We start from the raw sequence: 14,427 nt of genomic DNA on the forward strand, positions 1-14,427 counted from the left end.
TAATTAATTTAGGAACAAAAGTCAGTAAGATTTCATTATTGATTGGGAATTCAATCGAATAACAACAACAAAAAATGTGTATGCTTAAACATGAAAGGTCCAAAGATGTTATTGTTTTGTCAAAACAAATTGTTGAAGATATCTCTGTTCTGCATGAAAATAGATTTATTGAAAATCTTAAGTGGCATAGTTCCCCCATTTATCAAATGATGTTCTGTGGGGTTTTGTTTTGAGTACTGAGCAGTTGCATCAAAAACTTTTTAATTTGGGGAACTGTGACAGTTCTTTTTTAACTTCTGTTTACCAGTTCTTAAAAAATTAAGAAAAATATATACTACATAATTCTATCTTGGCATGCTACTGTGTGACCATCATGATGGCAAATGTTTGTAATAAAATCAGTTAATAAGCAAGCCGCTATTTTAGCCACACTAACTTCAATCCCAGACCTAGTTTAAGAAGTATCTTCACGTAGGACATTTGTTTTTCTATTTTTTGCATGTCTGTTAAGGCTGGTATAATCAAGAGGTTAATTAGAATCTTAAACGCATAGTTCACATGTTGAGAGATTTGTCTCACTCTATGAAAAAAAGCTTTATGACATCGGAGAGTGTTTTTATTATTATAATTGCCCATTTTGAAGAAAATGTCTTGTGTATTGGCAGCATGAGAGCCCAAATGAGAGACTATAAACATTTTAAAATAGTAAATCCCCAATTTTCTTTTATTATTTATAATACTTGAACTCTCTTGCTTTCTTGATATTCACATTGCCACAAAGTTCCTGAAGCTATACTTATTGTGCCATCTACTATGTTGTGAGTATAAAGACTGTACAGAACTGCACACAATAAAAAACTAATGAAGGCAGTAAAATAAAATTCTGTGGCTTTTCGCTCACCAAAGCAACACCAACAGCACCCAACTTTGCAATGAAGGAGGGAGTAAACTGAGGTCAAGTGATTCTGAATTTCACTTCTGGTAAATGCTTCTTGGCTCACATTTACTTTAATTTTTAAGGGGGTTGTGTTTTGTTTTCTTTTCTGGTTATTAATTTTTACGGGATGCCTAATACCTACGACAATACAATGAGAATTTTTGAAGTGTGAGTTGTGTACAGAAGGCTAAAGCTGCATGTTGCCAGTTGCAATGACTATTGCCACAATTTTATTTCCAAACCACAGTAAGAATTATTCAGAGACTTTCTGATGGCTACTTGTTTGATGACCTTAGACGTATCAATCACCAAGGCAAGTAAGTCTTGTATATTTTCATTGCATGAGGGGAAAAAAAAAATAAAAATGCCATTATCTAAGTGGGCCAGAGCCACAGGAATCAACTGGAGATGCCTTAAATCTTTTTGGGCACGCTGCTCGTGGGATGCGATGGCTTGAAACCTAGTAATGTGAGGCACAGACGCCAGGCTGGGGTTTTGGTCTGTCACATTAAATAACGTGTCTGTTATTTATCAGACAAAGCGGCACACGCTTTTTTGTCTGGAGGGGCTCTGCCATGCTGCCACGCCACGGGGACCTTGCCCAAGCAGCAGGTAGCAAGGAGCAGAAGGCGGCACTGCCATGGGGGTGGCACCATTTTGGCCACACGGTGACTGGGCAAGGCACCCAGGCCTCCATCTGCGCCGTGCTGCTTGATGTCTCCCGCCCTGGGAGGGGATCATCGGGCTCTGTACCACGGCTCTGAGCCCTCTCCCGACCTTTAAAATGTGGGATGAGAGGCAGGGTGCGGATTGCCGAGAAACCATGCCCCACATTACAGCGGGGCTACCCCCAAAATGGCGGCCCACCCCGGGAACTACATCCCCCACAATCCTCCGGGAGCCCGAGCCGCCTCGGCGGCCCGTGACGTCACCCCGCGGGGAGGGGGCGGGACGGAGCGCGGCGGGCGGACCATAGAGAGGGGCGGCCGCCGGCAGCGCAGAGCGGCCCCGGCCCCGGCCTCGTCTCGGTGGTGACCCGCAGCCAAGATGGCGGCGCGGAGGCCCCGCCGCGCCTCAGGTCAGTCCGCGGCCGCGTGGGGCGGGCGGGCGGGCGGCAGCGGGGCTCGGCAAAAAACACGCCAAAAACGCCGCGGTGGAGGTTTGGGTAGGCACGGGGGGGTGTCAAACATAGCGTTGTCGCACGAGGAAGGGCGTTCGTTTGGTTGTTTTGTCAAAAATAAACGGTAAAATGTGGTTATTTGCAGCGCGTCGTGTGTGCGAGCTGTGGTGTGCCTCTGCCCCTAAAATAAGTTATAACTTAACGCAGTTGACAGGCTGTGACTGAGTGCTTTGTTCCATTTTTAAACAAGATAAACTGCCTTTGATACCTCAAAGTTAAAGAGAGCATTCACCTGCAACTCTTTATCGCGATGGGCCTTGTTATTTACTATCACTTAAGTGATAATAAAGGGAAAGAAATCATACCTACTTAACTATTTTCTCCATTTTCTCTTCATATTCTCCATATTCTATCTATTTTCTAGCTTTTCACTCACACTCGTAATAAGAGGTTAAAAAACCCCACAACATTGTGTACACGAACAGAACATTTACATCACAACTCCTTACAATTGTAGGCAATAACGAAACTTTTCTCCTCTGCAGTGACCCCCCAGCCCTGCTGAACTTACCCTAAATAGGTTAAATATATTAAACAGAAGTGGACTTTAACCCTCTGTGTGTGTATGCTGAAATATGGTGTGCTTATAAAACGCTCCTTTTTGAAAGTAGGCCACCTCTTCCTTTGATGTTTGAGGGTAAGCGGTATTTAGGATGGTATTTAGGTATTCAGGATGCCTTATTTGGAGTGGTAGGAGAAGGCCCAGTTTGAAAGCGTTGAGAGAATTGTGCTGAAATTATGGAACTTAATTGAAGTCCCGGCTTCATCTATTTTGTCTGTGGTGGAATGGGAACAGACGTCGCTGTCCTTGCCTTATTACCTTAACCTAATGCCCTGCCCTCTGAAGAAAATACAAAGCCAGGGATTCTTAAAAGAGAAGCATCGGCTTTCTCTTAAGTCAGGTGCGTTTCACGTTGCTGAAGATCATAAAAGCAATCGCGCGATGTCAGATGAAAGCCCAGCATCTTGTGTCTGAAAGCCGTCGGCGGCGGGGTGAGCTAGGAAAGAATAACACGGTAAGCAAGCAGCGATGCTTTCTCAGAATGTTTCTGAGGATTTTCTGCTCTGGACCTCCCGATAGCCTTTGGTGGATTGTTGTTGTTGTTCCTGTACTTTTTTTTCCCTGTTGTTATTTGGAGTCCACATCAGCTTTTGGTAGCTTCAGCATCCTGCAGCAAGCTGCTCTACAGGTTAACCAGAGCCCATCTCAGAGAGGGGCAGAGAAGACTTCCTTTTTTTTTTTTCTTTTTTTTTTTTTTTATTGTGTTAAACCAGATGCATGCTAGCTCCAAGGCCTTTTAGTTCCTCTACTTGAACAGAGAGGAGATTCCTGTTCAGTTTTTCTGTGCCATGTGTGGATTTCATAGGTAATAACTTTTCTGTAGTCTCTTCTTTAAGATTGTGGCATAAAATCACAAAGTCCTTCGTTCTGTGAACCTCTGGACCACAGGTAGCCCATAAATGGCATCATAAGCCATTGTATTAGCCAGCTAATGCCAAATACACTTCTGCTAATGCTTGGGGTTTTGATAGTGGATGTTTCTGATAGGTTGTTGGCTTACTGCATAACAGAAAATAACTTTCTTTCTTCTTTGCTCTTTTTAAGAACGTGAAAGCGATGATGATTCCTATGAAGTGCTGGATCTGACAGAATATGCAAGGCGTCACCATTGGTGGAATCGTGTGTTTGGCCGCAATTCGGGACCAATTGTAGAAAAATATTCCGTGGCCACACAGATTGTGATGGGCGGAGTGACTGGCTGGTGAGAGAACGTCGCTTTCATAACTGCGCTAGACCTTCTACTGTTCTTAGATCTTTTTCCAGGCTATACGAAGCAGATACGTTTATTTTCTCTAATAGGGTTCCCTTTATCGTTGATCAAAATTATGCATGCGCGAGCAATTTCTTAACTCATTGCTCTGACTCATCATCCTAAAGTCATTTTGTAATATTGGTAAAATGCACCAGTTACCTAAAGGAACCCATACCAGTTACTGCAAAAAGGAGTTGAAGAAATAAATGTCAGAACTCTGAAAGTCTAAGGAGTAAATGGAAAATTACTGCATGTCATTTTTGTTTCCATGGAAAATCAGATTAACTTACTAGCGGGGATTTAGAGGCCTAGTTATGATATTATAGCTAAGATGCCTTTTATAGGTAAAAGAAATTAAGAAATGAATGTGTGACAGAATGTATCTTTAAGAGCCCCATTTTATAGAGGCGTCTTTGTTTCTCTAAATTAAACTGGAGCCCTTTTGAACAGTTTAAGAGTCTCTACAGTTAACATGAGAGCAGACACCATAAATTGTTCTAGCCTAACCATGCTGTGGTGATAGGTAGAAATTGGAAAGTGTGGTCACAAACTGGGCAGCTGTGTCAAGGTATTTGACTAGTCCTTGTTTATTCCAGTGTTCTAAAAAAAAAATAATAATTTCAGTGAAAAGCAACATTATAGTAGTGTAGGAACTTTTAAAATTAAATTGTATGAGATTTGGAACATGGAAGAGGCTAAAAATGAAATTGTTATTTACAGGCTTAGTGCAGCTTTGGGGGGTGTAGCCTTAACTTTCAATCTGATTTTTGATTTGCTTTTGTAGCTTTAAAATAGCTTTTAGAAGTTAGGTGTGAATAGACCAACTCAGAAACCTGTAGGGAATAGTGAATGGGGTCTGGCATCCAAGAAGTGGCTTATGAAGGATGTAGGAACTGTATTGCAGTGTCTGTGTCTATGTACGTACATGTGTGTGTGTGTATTTGTGCATATCAATAGGAATTCACCCCCCATATTCAAGGGGAAAGAAAACAACACACATGCATTGGGCTGTGAGGGGGCAGGTTAAGTTCCAGAGGAGGAGTCCAAAGAAAATTTTTGGGACCATCAGCCTGGGAAGCATCCTGCGCCCGCCCCAGCAGGGCCCTGAGCACCCCAGTTGCACTCAGGTCCGATGGTGCAGTTCTGGGCATGGTCTGGGCCAGACGACTTCCTGCCACAGTTGTTCTGTGATGCTGATATCTGTGTGGTTCTGTGGTAGATGTGGGAGCGTTTGGAGACTGTGACCAAGATCCTAAATCGCTTTGGTCCCCTAAAAACAGTCCAAGGCCCTGTCCCAGAGGAGCGTCCTTCCCTGCCTCGTTCTCCTCTCCCCTCCAGCTTTTAGCACTTGCTGTAGGGATGTAACTTCTTTTTACCTGAGAGTTAAGTTATAGGTCATGTAGCTAATATCAATGGTAGTGTAATATATTAACCTTCCATCTGGGAATAGTTCTAATGGCACTTTTGTATCGCTCTCCTGTGCTTTGTTAAAAGTGCTGCATTGAATAGCAGCATGCAGCTTTTATGTATAGACAGAGCCCGCAGAGCTGAAGCTTACTTTAAAGGGGCCATCAGTCATCAGCTAGCAGCCGTTGCTCGTGTTGTTTTGTGTTAGACGTTATTCATTAACCGTTGTTTGTGTTAAATATTCTGATCTAAAGATTTAAGAAATGTGAAATGATACGTTTGCTTTTGTTAAATGAACAGCTTAATAGTTGTAGTCAGGAATTTTGGAGTGTGGCATTGTTGAGCAGACAACTTCATTGGACTGGGTTTTTTGTTTTGTTCTCCTAAGGTGTGCGGGATTTTTGTTCCAGAAAGTCGGAAAGCTTGCAGCAACTGCAGTAGGTGGTGGCTTTCTTCTGCTTCAAGTATGTAGAATTTCATGCTTTATAAGTTGGCAAATGTTATTTACTTAAACTGTAGGCAAAATTCAGCTGCTGGGTTAAAAATTTAATTAGGAAGGCTTCTTATCTAGTTCATCTTTTTAGCGTTATCAATCCGAAACTTAATTTCAGGTGGAATATTGCGTGTAAAAGAGACAGCTCTAAAATAACAGTCCTAAATTGGAATCTACTCTTTATCCTGTGAAATAGTTGTGATAAGCCAAAAGAAACCTTTGTGCAGAAACTGAGATGCTGTGTGTGATACATATTGCCAGCTTAGAGGAACTACAAGTAAACTTATTAGAGAGATCAGGGTATTTAAAGCTGTGTTTATTTTAAATAGGTTTGAGAATTTTTATCAGTGCTTTGAAAAAAATGGGCTGCTTTGGCAGTTTCTTGGAAGATGTGCTTTGGTCCAATTATGAAGCCACTCATTTCCCGTTTCTCCCCATGCTGTCTTTGCTAGTTATATCTGTTGAACCTCTGAAGCTCTCCTGACTTCTGATGGCTTCATTGCATTCCTCTGTTCAACCAGATTTCAAGTCTAACAAAAAATTTAATGGTGTTATCTAGCATGGCTATTTAAATTTTTCATCAGGTATTGTGTTAGAGGAGGACAGATTTCCAAAACGCCTTCAAATAAATTAAAAGGCTTAAAGCAAAGGAGAATTTCACATATCCTTCTGAGATGTAAACGAATTAAAATTACTTGGCTAGTGTTTCCCATGTCTTAATATCAGTGAGCTTGTTTATTTTATTTTTTTTTCTTCAAATTACTCTAGAGGAAATAGACTGGTGGCTGTTTAGGTTCATTCAAATAATACACCGGCTGTGTTTTTTTTTTTTTTTCTTTTTTGAGACAGGGATGAAGATAGTTTCTTTTTATTATTGCCGACATGGCCCTGGATGGTTTCTGGGGGAGAAACCATCATCCTCTCCACTGTTTTTTTTTTTTTTTTTTTTTTTTTAAGCCTCCAAGGCCGTTGTTAAACATAAGCACTGTAGTTCAGTTACATGTGAGAATGTAGGCTTTTCAAAACTATTTGGTTTAACTTGTTTTCAACAAGTATAACACCCACCTTACTCCGAATTACTCAAAGGCAAGCATCAACAACAATGTAAATAGTCAAAATGAAGTATTTTTCACATGAAGCTTTATAGCACTATTCTTTGTTCCACTTCACCATGGTACATTGCTGACCTCTTCAAATCTTCTGGAAAGCACTGGTTATTGGGTTTGTACCTAACCTTTGGGATGGATTTTACAAATGTATTGAATCAGAAAAGGTTTAGAATCATCCAGATGTAAATTTTTGGCAAAATGTGCAAAGCCACCAAATGAATCAAATTGAGAACACTGCAGTACTTTAGCCCACAGTGTGTATTTCTGGATGATGAGGGAACACTGAAATCTTTACATTTTATATATATATATATATATATATATGTATATATATATATAGTGGATCTTTAAACTACTTGTCTTTAAGTTAACCAGACCAAAGTTAAGTTAAGCATGACCAAAATCTCTTCTCATTTAGAGTAGTATTGGTCTTAATTCACTAAATGACAATTTTTATCCAAATTTGGCTGTCGAGCCTGCCAAACAGAGGCCTGGAATCCAGGGGCAGTAGGCAGAACGTTGCCTGGAAGTCCCCATTAATGCTTCTTACCACACAAAGCTAAAAAGTTGAAACTAAAACCTATAAATAGTGAAGAATAGAGCTTGCTTAAAAACATGTTACTTATGCAGGTATTTTTGCTTGTTGAGCTATGAAGTTTGGGGAGCTTTCCTATATGTAAAATCAGTTTGCCATGTGATAGCGTGTCTGATTTCTTAGTTGATCTCATTTAGAGTGTATTTGAAAAGGAATATTATCTAAGAAGAAAAACAAGTTGCATATTTTGATTGTCTATATCGTTAATTAAGAAAGATCAGATTCTCTTGGAAGGGAATAAAGTAAATGCCTCGGTCTTTCATTTTAATTCAAAATGCTTTGCATTTTTAAAGCTGAGTCATAAATTCTATAGTGTAATTACATTTCTGTAGTCTTTAATTTTTTCATTTAAAGATCACACATTATGTTTTTAATTTCCTTATGAATATATGTTCAACGCTTCCCCTGTGTGGGCAGAGGAATGTTTCAGCACGTGACTAAAAAATTATTTTTTATCTGCAAATTTTTCTGAAATTGCAGATTTAATTCCAGCTCCTGATTGCAATATTGATGTTGTAATTACCTGCTCAAACAAGACAAAGAACTACAGAAAGCGAGATTCTTGGATAAAGCCCATTCACTGAAACACTTCAGTCCTGGAATTTAAAAAGTGCGTTTTTTCTATAGCATATGACGACTTCATCTGAAGAAATCTAGTAGGAAACAGAAAGCAATACATTTTGGAGTGTCAGTTCGTACAAGAAGTGAAAAGATCTTTCAAATTACTGTAAATGATCTATAAATATGTCAGTCTCAATGCAGATTAAATAAAAAGTAGCCTGAGGAGAATAAAAATGACGTGAAGGAATCTGCATTGTTCTTCAGAATTAAGACCTGTTCTCACATCTCTGTGCTGGATATTTCAACAGCTTAACTTGATCAATTTTTTATTGAAGGAGTTGTGATTCTTCATATGATCAATACCCATGCTCTATACCAAGAAAAATACAATTAATTTCTCCTATCGGGTATCAGCTTAAGGGATTTCCCTTGTCAAACTTACAGGTTACATAGCGCACAGCTTTGTGAGATCCTGAAGAGCAGGGAAGTGTGAACTTGGTGTGGTTCTGCTGTAATAAGTTACTTAAAACAATTGTTCTTAATGAGTGCCTGTTCTCGGTGTTTTTAAATTCCTGTATCCTTAGTAATGGTCTCATTACTTCTTGCTCTGCAGTCAACATATAAATTGTGGCTTTTTCCATTTTGTGTTGACTACTATTTAATCATAAAATGCTGTATTTGTGTAGTTATTTGTGCTTTCAGTAATAAATTTTGCCTCGTTCCATTAACATGCCATTGATAGATTCAATTCAACTCCTCGTTAAAATACCTTCTGCCTGGAGAAAGAGCTTAGAAAGCGATGCAAGAAGCAAGATAAACCCTAAGACAGCCTCAGCTGTGTGTTGTGCAGGGGTCTGGTAGTGCCACGCTGATGCTGTGGGATCTCAGCGGAGTGGTGGGAGAGCAGCACGCTTCTGGGGCAGGGACTTGTTCAGCGGGAGAGTCGCATTTGGCTTTGCACTGGGTACCTCACTTGACAGATGATTCGTGCAGATTTAGAGGGACTATTCAGTGGAAGAGCCAAAGCAAACAGTATCTGGAAGTTTGCCTTATAAAGAAATGCCCTGCTTCTGGCAGGTGTTTACACGAAGTGGAGGGGCATCGTTCTTCTGCTTTTGTAAACTGGAGGAGTTTTATGGTCACAGGGGAGCTGTGCCAGTAGATGGTGGCTGCAGATACAGCCTCTGGAGCTCAGCTCTTACAAAAAAAATACTGTATCATTTCTCAGTCCCTCCTTATCTCTGTATATTGAAGTTAGAGCCTTGTCAGGTCTGTCCTGGTCAGGAGCAGAGAGGGCTGCTGCCTAGGTAAATACCAGTAAACACTAAGAACTTCACACTGCTTCTCTATGCTGAGTATGGGGAGCTTGTGTGCAGTTTCTGGGCTTGGTTAGGCCTTTTTAGTGCGAGAGAAATCCTGGTTTTGAGGAAATTACAACTGCCATCTTGCATACAGGAAGATGGGACAGCATTTTTTTTTTTTTGCTCTTGTTCATCGTTTGCTCATTACCCTTAATGATGCTTCATAATAACAAAGTGCTTGTGTGCCTATCCAAGGGCACCCCAAAAATGAGGCCTTCCTTTTAGGTTCCCTTCTCATTTTGGTTAGTGTAGAGAAGGATGGAAGCATTTTTATTAATCATGCATTAATGTATTTTTAATTGCATTTTTAGAAAACATTTTTTTATAGATTTGGAAGATCTTGAACAAGTTGCTGACATTAATATATATATTATATATAATTATATTAATATATATAATATATTGTATTAATATATATAATATATATAATGGATATAATTGATAATGGAGTATTAATGTTTTATCTCCATTATCATAGGGACTGGCTTTAAAAATGCTACTGAATTTACAGAATTTGCATTTAAATAAATTTACTATAGGAACGTTGACCATAAACTAATAGTTAAGATATATATTTTTTTAAGATTAATTAGGGTTTAAAAATTGAAGTCTGTCTCACCAGCGTAAGACTTCAGTGGGATTTTTTTCTGTGGTTAGACAATATATTTTGTAGGACTGCAGCCAAAGCAGATATGACACAAGCTCTGACTATCACTGCAGTGAAGTACAAAAGGTATCTTTTTCCTCCATTATACATTTCATATTCTAAACATTGTCTATTTATTTCATAGCTGTACACTAAAATTTGAAAGCAGAACTTAAGAGCTCTGCTACTAAGTTCAGGGCGAAATGTATAACTTCTATGGTTAGGAGCTTAATTAAAAACAGAGCTTAATTAAAAACTTCTGCCTCATGCCTGTACTGTAAGGATAACTGAGCTATTTGAACTAGTCTTAATCTTGTTTCTCTTAGAGTCCACTTTATATTTTATTAATGAATTTGCTTACCTAAAAGTTGTATTTCTGTTGTTGTGCTGGATTTAATATATTAAATCCACACTTAGTTTTTAGGTTTGTGAGTCAGAAGGCACCAGTTCAACACTAAGGCCTCTTTGAAATTCTTGTGGTAATGTTAACTCCGTAAAATGAAAATTAGCCCAACGCCTAATTGGTTTTTCTCTTGGCGTGTCATCCAGAGACTGGATGTGCAACCAGTACAGTTTAAAAGTTGTTTTATGTCTTCACAGTGTACAGGCAGTCCTTAATTACTTATCCCTGCCTAACACCAGCACCTGTCTGCATAAATGGTTTACATTAGACAGGCAAGGTCAATGGATTTATTGTATCCCAAACCTAATAAATCCTGTGTTTAAATATCTACTCCACAGAACTTTGTTATCTGTGAGTTTTATTTACAAGTTATACTATTTGTATAGAAAGCACTTACGTAAGTTATGTGAAATTGACAAACACAACTTTAAGAAGGATCTGAGAAATCTCACTCTTCACAAACATTTTTGTTTTGGTATAAATCATTTAAAACTAGTTGTCTGTATTTGTCATAGCAGTTAAGATGAGCAGGAATCCTTAGTTTTGATTTTCTTCTTCTTATGACTGAGTTTTTTTCCCTTAATTATTATCTGGAGTATACAGTAATTACTTTTTTTTTTTTTTTTTTTAGTCTGTTATCTTACAAACATTTAAATATGCATTTCTTTTGTGAGTTGGTGGGACTGTCAATGTTGTTGAGTAAATGAACGTCCTTTTTCCAGGATCAAATCTGAGTTAGAGAAATAAGGGAAAGGGTTGGGATAGTGGTTAAATGTGCTAACAATCTCATGAATGATAATTAAGCATTTGTGAGTTTGAGTGGAAATTGGTAGGAACAGTCACCCAAAATATTTCGCATACGTCCCAGTACTTGTGCTGTACATGAGCCATGTTATTTTTCTACTTACTGGGTTTTTCTAGAAGCTATGAGAATTCTGTTTTCATATACTTCTTGTTGGATAGTTTAAATGATATAAGATAGAATGAAAGATGTTGGTATTTCCAAGAATGACTCTTATTAGCCCCAAATGCCCAGTCACAAATCAGAATTCCACAATTTTGAAAGGAGCTAAAATGGAGCAGCTTTTTCATTGTTATTCTGTGAATGTACTTTTCTTCCCTTGCAATTAGTTACAGTAAATTCTGAAGGAAAAAAATGTTTTAAAACTTTTATAACTAAGCAGTAGAAAAGTGGTAAAATTACCAAGAGCCTAATGAACTTTGCAATTCATTGTTCTTATTTCACATCAGTGTTACTGCAGGGAAAATAGTGTTTGACGCAGAATAAGTGTTGTAATTGGAGCAATGTCTTTTCCTGTATCTGTAGTATGTAGAAACAATATTTAAACAAAAGATAATTTGTAGGCACTAATATATTGCACTTTCACTCATAAAATGTTAACTTCAACTGTACTAAATTTACTTTATTTTCCTAGATTGCTAGTCATAGTGGATACGTACAAGTTGATTGGAAGAGAGTTGAAAAAGATGTAAACAAAGCAAAAAAACAGTTAAAAAAGCGTGCAAATAAGGCAGCACCTGAAATCAATACTCTAATTGAAGAGGTAAGTCTAAGCAGATAAACTTTTCTACCAGCCACCTTTTCTTGCTTTCCACCTTACGTAGTGCTTAGTTGGAAACGTCGTGCAAAACTGAACCGTGAGTCTGATTAGAATGGGTAGGCATCAGAAATAGCCTGGCTGTATGCTTTATTAAAAGCTATCGGTTATTAAGTTACTTAACTTGGTGTTTTGCTCACTCTTGCAGGATCACACATGGGCTTTTGTTGTTGGAAAAGCATTAACTTTGATGTGGCCTAGGGACTGTCATGGGCTTTGCCAGTTGGTCTGTGCACCCTCTTGGCCATCAAGAGAGCTGATGTGCTGATGGCTTGGTTTTAGAAAAAAGGGGAGGGTTTGTGGTTAAAACATGGTAGCTCAAAGACCCAAAAAGGTTAGTCTGCTGATCACAGTATTAACTTGATTAGGAAAGATAAACCTCTCTTTCTGGAGAAAAGCAATAACCACTTTGTAACTAGATATGTGTATTTTTTAAATCTAATTTTTACACATGAAAAACATGTCTACAGCCGCTGTTACGTGCTGTGTTAAAAAGACTTATACTGATCAGAGTGTCATAGGCCATTTCGTTCTGACATTTGAAGACCTTTTTTATCATTTTATCTTTTGAAAAAAGGCGTGTTTGGCACGTTTTAACACACTTTTAAAATATTAAGTAGGCCCTATAAGTTTCTGTGCAACTGTGAATCCGGACTGGGAATGTACTGCAGACTAACAGTGTTACAGCAGCCACACTGGTGCTTTGTAATAAAGAGTTCTGACATCTTATACTTAACCTGATGGAATTATAGTTAAGTTGCTAAAAATTGCCTTACCTTTTAATGTGAATTTAAAGTGGAAAGCCGAGAGAGGGTTTTCTACCTTCTTCTCTACCCCAAATAGCTTAACCTATCCTTCTCTGTTCTGCTGCAGAAATGGATGGGACGGGAAGTTTTTTGTTTTCCTTTTTTCAAATTACCTTACTTTATTTATTTATTTATTTTTACTAATTGTGTCCCAATAGCTAATTTCAAGTTTTCAAAGTAAAGGATTTATGAAGTAGCGTGTTGGATACGTATTATACTCTGTGATAATATTTCATGAAATATTATATACAAAAGTTGTACATTGGTTTTAATCCAAAATAGTAGTATTGACATGGAATTACTATGACAATTCCTCTGAATTTTGACTCAAAATGCCGACTGTTTTGCAAACCCATTATTAAAGACAGAGAGATGGGTTTCACTCCGTTGGTGCCAGCAGTTGGCACCCAACTTTGTTGGTTTTCAGATGGATTACTACCCCCTCCCCAATTCCAGTGTGCTTGTTTCCAGGCAATTGTGATAAGAGTATTAAATGTTATAGTCAGGCACGATTGACTCAGTTCTTTACACATCTTCTTTTTCTTCTCAGTCAACAGAATTTATCAAACAGAACATCGTGGTCTCCAGTGGATTTGTTGGAGGCTTTTTGTTAGGCCTTGCATCGTAAGGACCTGAATCATCTCTTCCTGATGGCATTCGTGTCAAAGAACAGTTGTGGTGACACACTGTCAGAAAGCAGTGTGGGTCACCGTGCCCTCCAGAGCAAGACGAGTGGAATAGATAGAAAATTTGGAAGCTTTCACATTTTAGGCTTTTGCCTCTTGAAGCTTGGCAAAACTAGAATTTGCTGAAAAAACGCAGTGTGCTCATTATAGCATTTCTGGGCAAAACTGGTTCATCTTCATCATGACTCTTTTTATCTATGACCTTTCAAGATCTAGCATTTTTAAAATGTTATTCTTGGAATATAGATATGTAAGCATACTGTAAGAAAGGAAGCTCCATTTCTATGTTTTCAAGTAAATACTGTTAATTTTAAAAGTATTTTTCTTCATGCAGTAGTAGATAGTATTAATGACTATGTACTGTACATGATACTGTAGTTTCAGCCTCGTGGCTGCCTGTGTTCTTTAGAAGTCACTGCAATAATCTATAAATCTGTAATACCTTTTTACAGAGTATTAAATAACAAAGAATCATCAGCTCATTAAAAGTGAAAATTGACTTTGACTCCGGCCTCATATACATTGGGAAGAAGTCTCACTTTCATGTCCTGCAGGCATCTGGTACAAATATTTGTGCGCACAAGTTTGTGTGCTAAGCGAATGTATATGTTACTTTTCCCAGATGTGTAGACATGCATAAATTCATTGATAAAACTGTACTACGCAGATAATTGTGGCAAGGATCACTGTTTTACACTCAGTGAGCCATGGAGCCCCTCTCAGGCTTCAGTAGATGGTGAAATGAAGCACTGAGACTTCTCCCTGAGCACTTTGCAAGGGCTCATGCTTTGTATGGCTTGATGCCGTGAT

General features: G+C 38.4%; 1 protein-coding gene across 1 annotated transcript; it reads left to right on the forward strand.

The window, feature by feature from the left end:
• The first annotated feature begins 1,870 nt into the window (after positions 1-1,870).
• On the forward strand, positions 1,871-14,116 carry FUNDC1 (FUN14 domain containing 1). The gene is made up of 5 exons (XM_068685754.1): positions 1,871-2,015; positions 3,724-3,880; positions 5,727-5,802; positions 11,943-12,071; positions 13,482-14,116. Exons 1-5 carry the CDS (start codon positions 1,985-1,987, stop codon positions 13,557-13,559), a joined length of 471 nt encoding a protein of 156 aa, XP_068541855.1. The 5' UTR covers positions 1,871-1,984; the 3' UTR covers positions 13,560-14,116.
• The last annotated feature ends 311 nt before the right edge of the window (positions 14,117-14,427 follow it).

This window comes from Anas acuta, chromosome 1, assembly GCF_963932015.1.
Source record: "Anas acuta chromosome 1, bAnaAcu1.1, whole genome shotgun sequence".
NCBI lineage: Eukaryota > Metazoa > Chordata > Aves > Anseriformes > Anatidae > Anas > Anas acuta.

Bases quoted from the DNA above. Each gene is read 5' to 3' on its own strand.
- FUNDC1 (XM_068685754.1), top strand. From the start codon at position 1,985: ATGGCGGCGCGGAGGCCCCGCCGCGCCTCAG. The intron at 2,016-3,723 runs GTCAGTCCGCGG...GCTCTTTTTAAG, and splicing joins GAGGCCCCGCCGCGCCTCAG to AACGTGAAAGCGATGATGAT. The intron at 12,072-13,481 runs GTAAGTCTAAGC...TTTTCTTCTCAG, and splicing joins TCAATACTCTAATTGAAGAG to TCAACAGAATTTATCAAACA.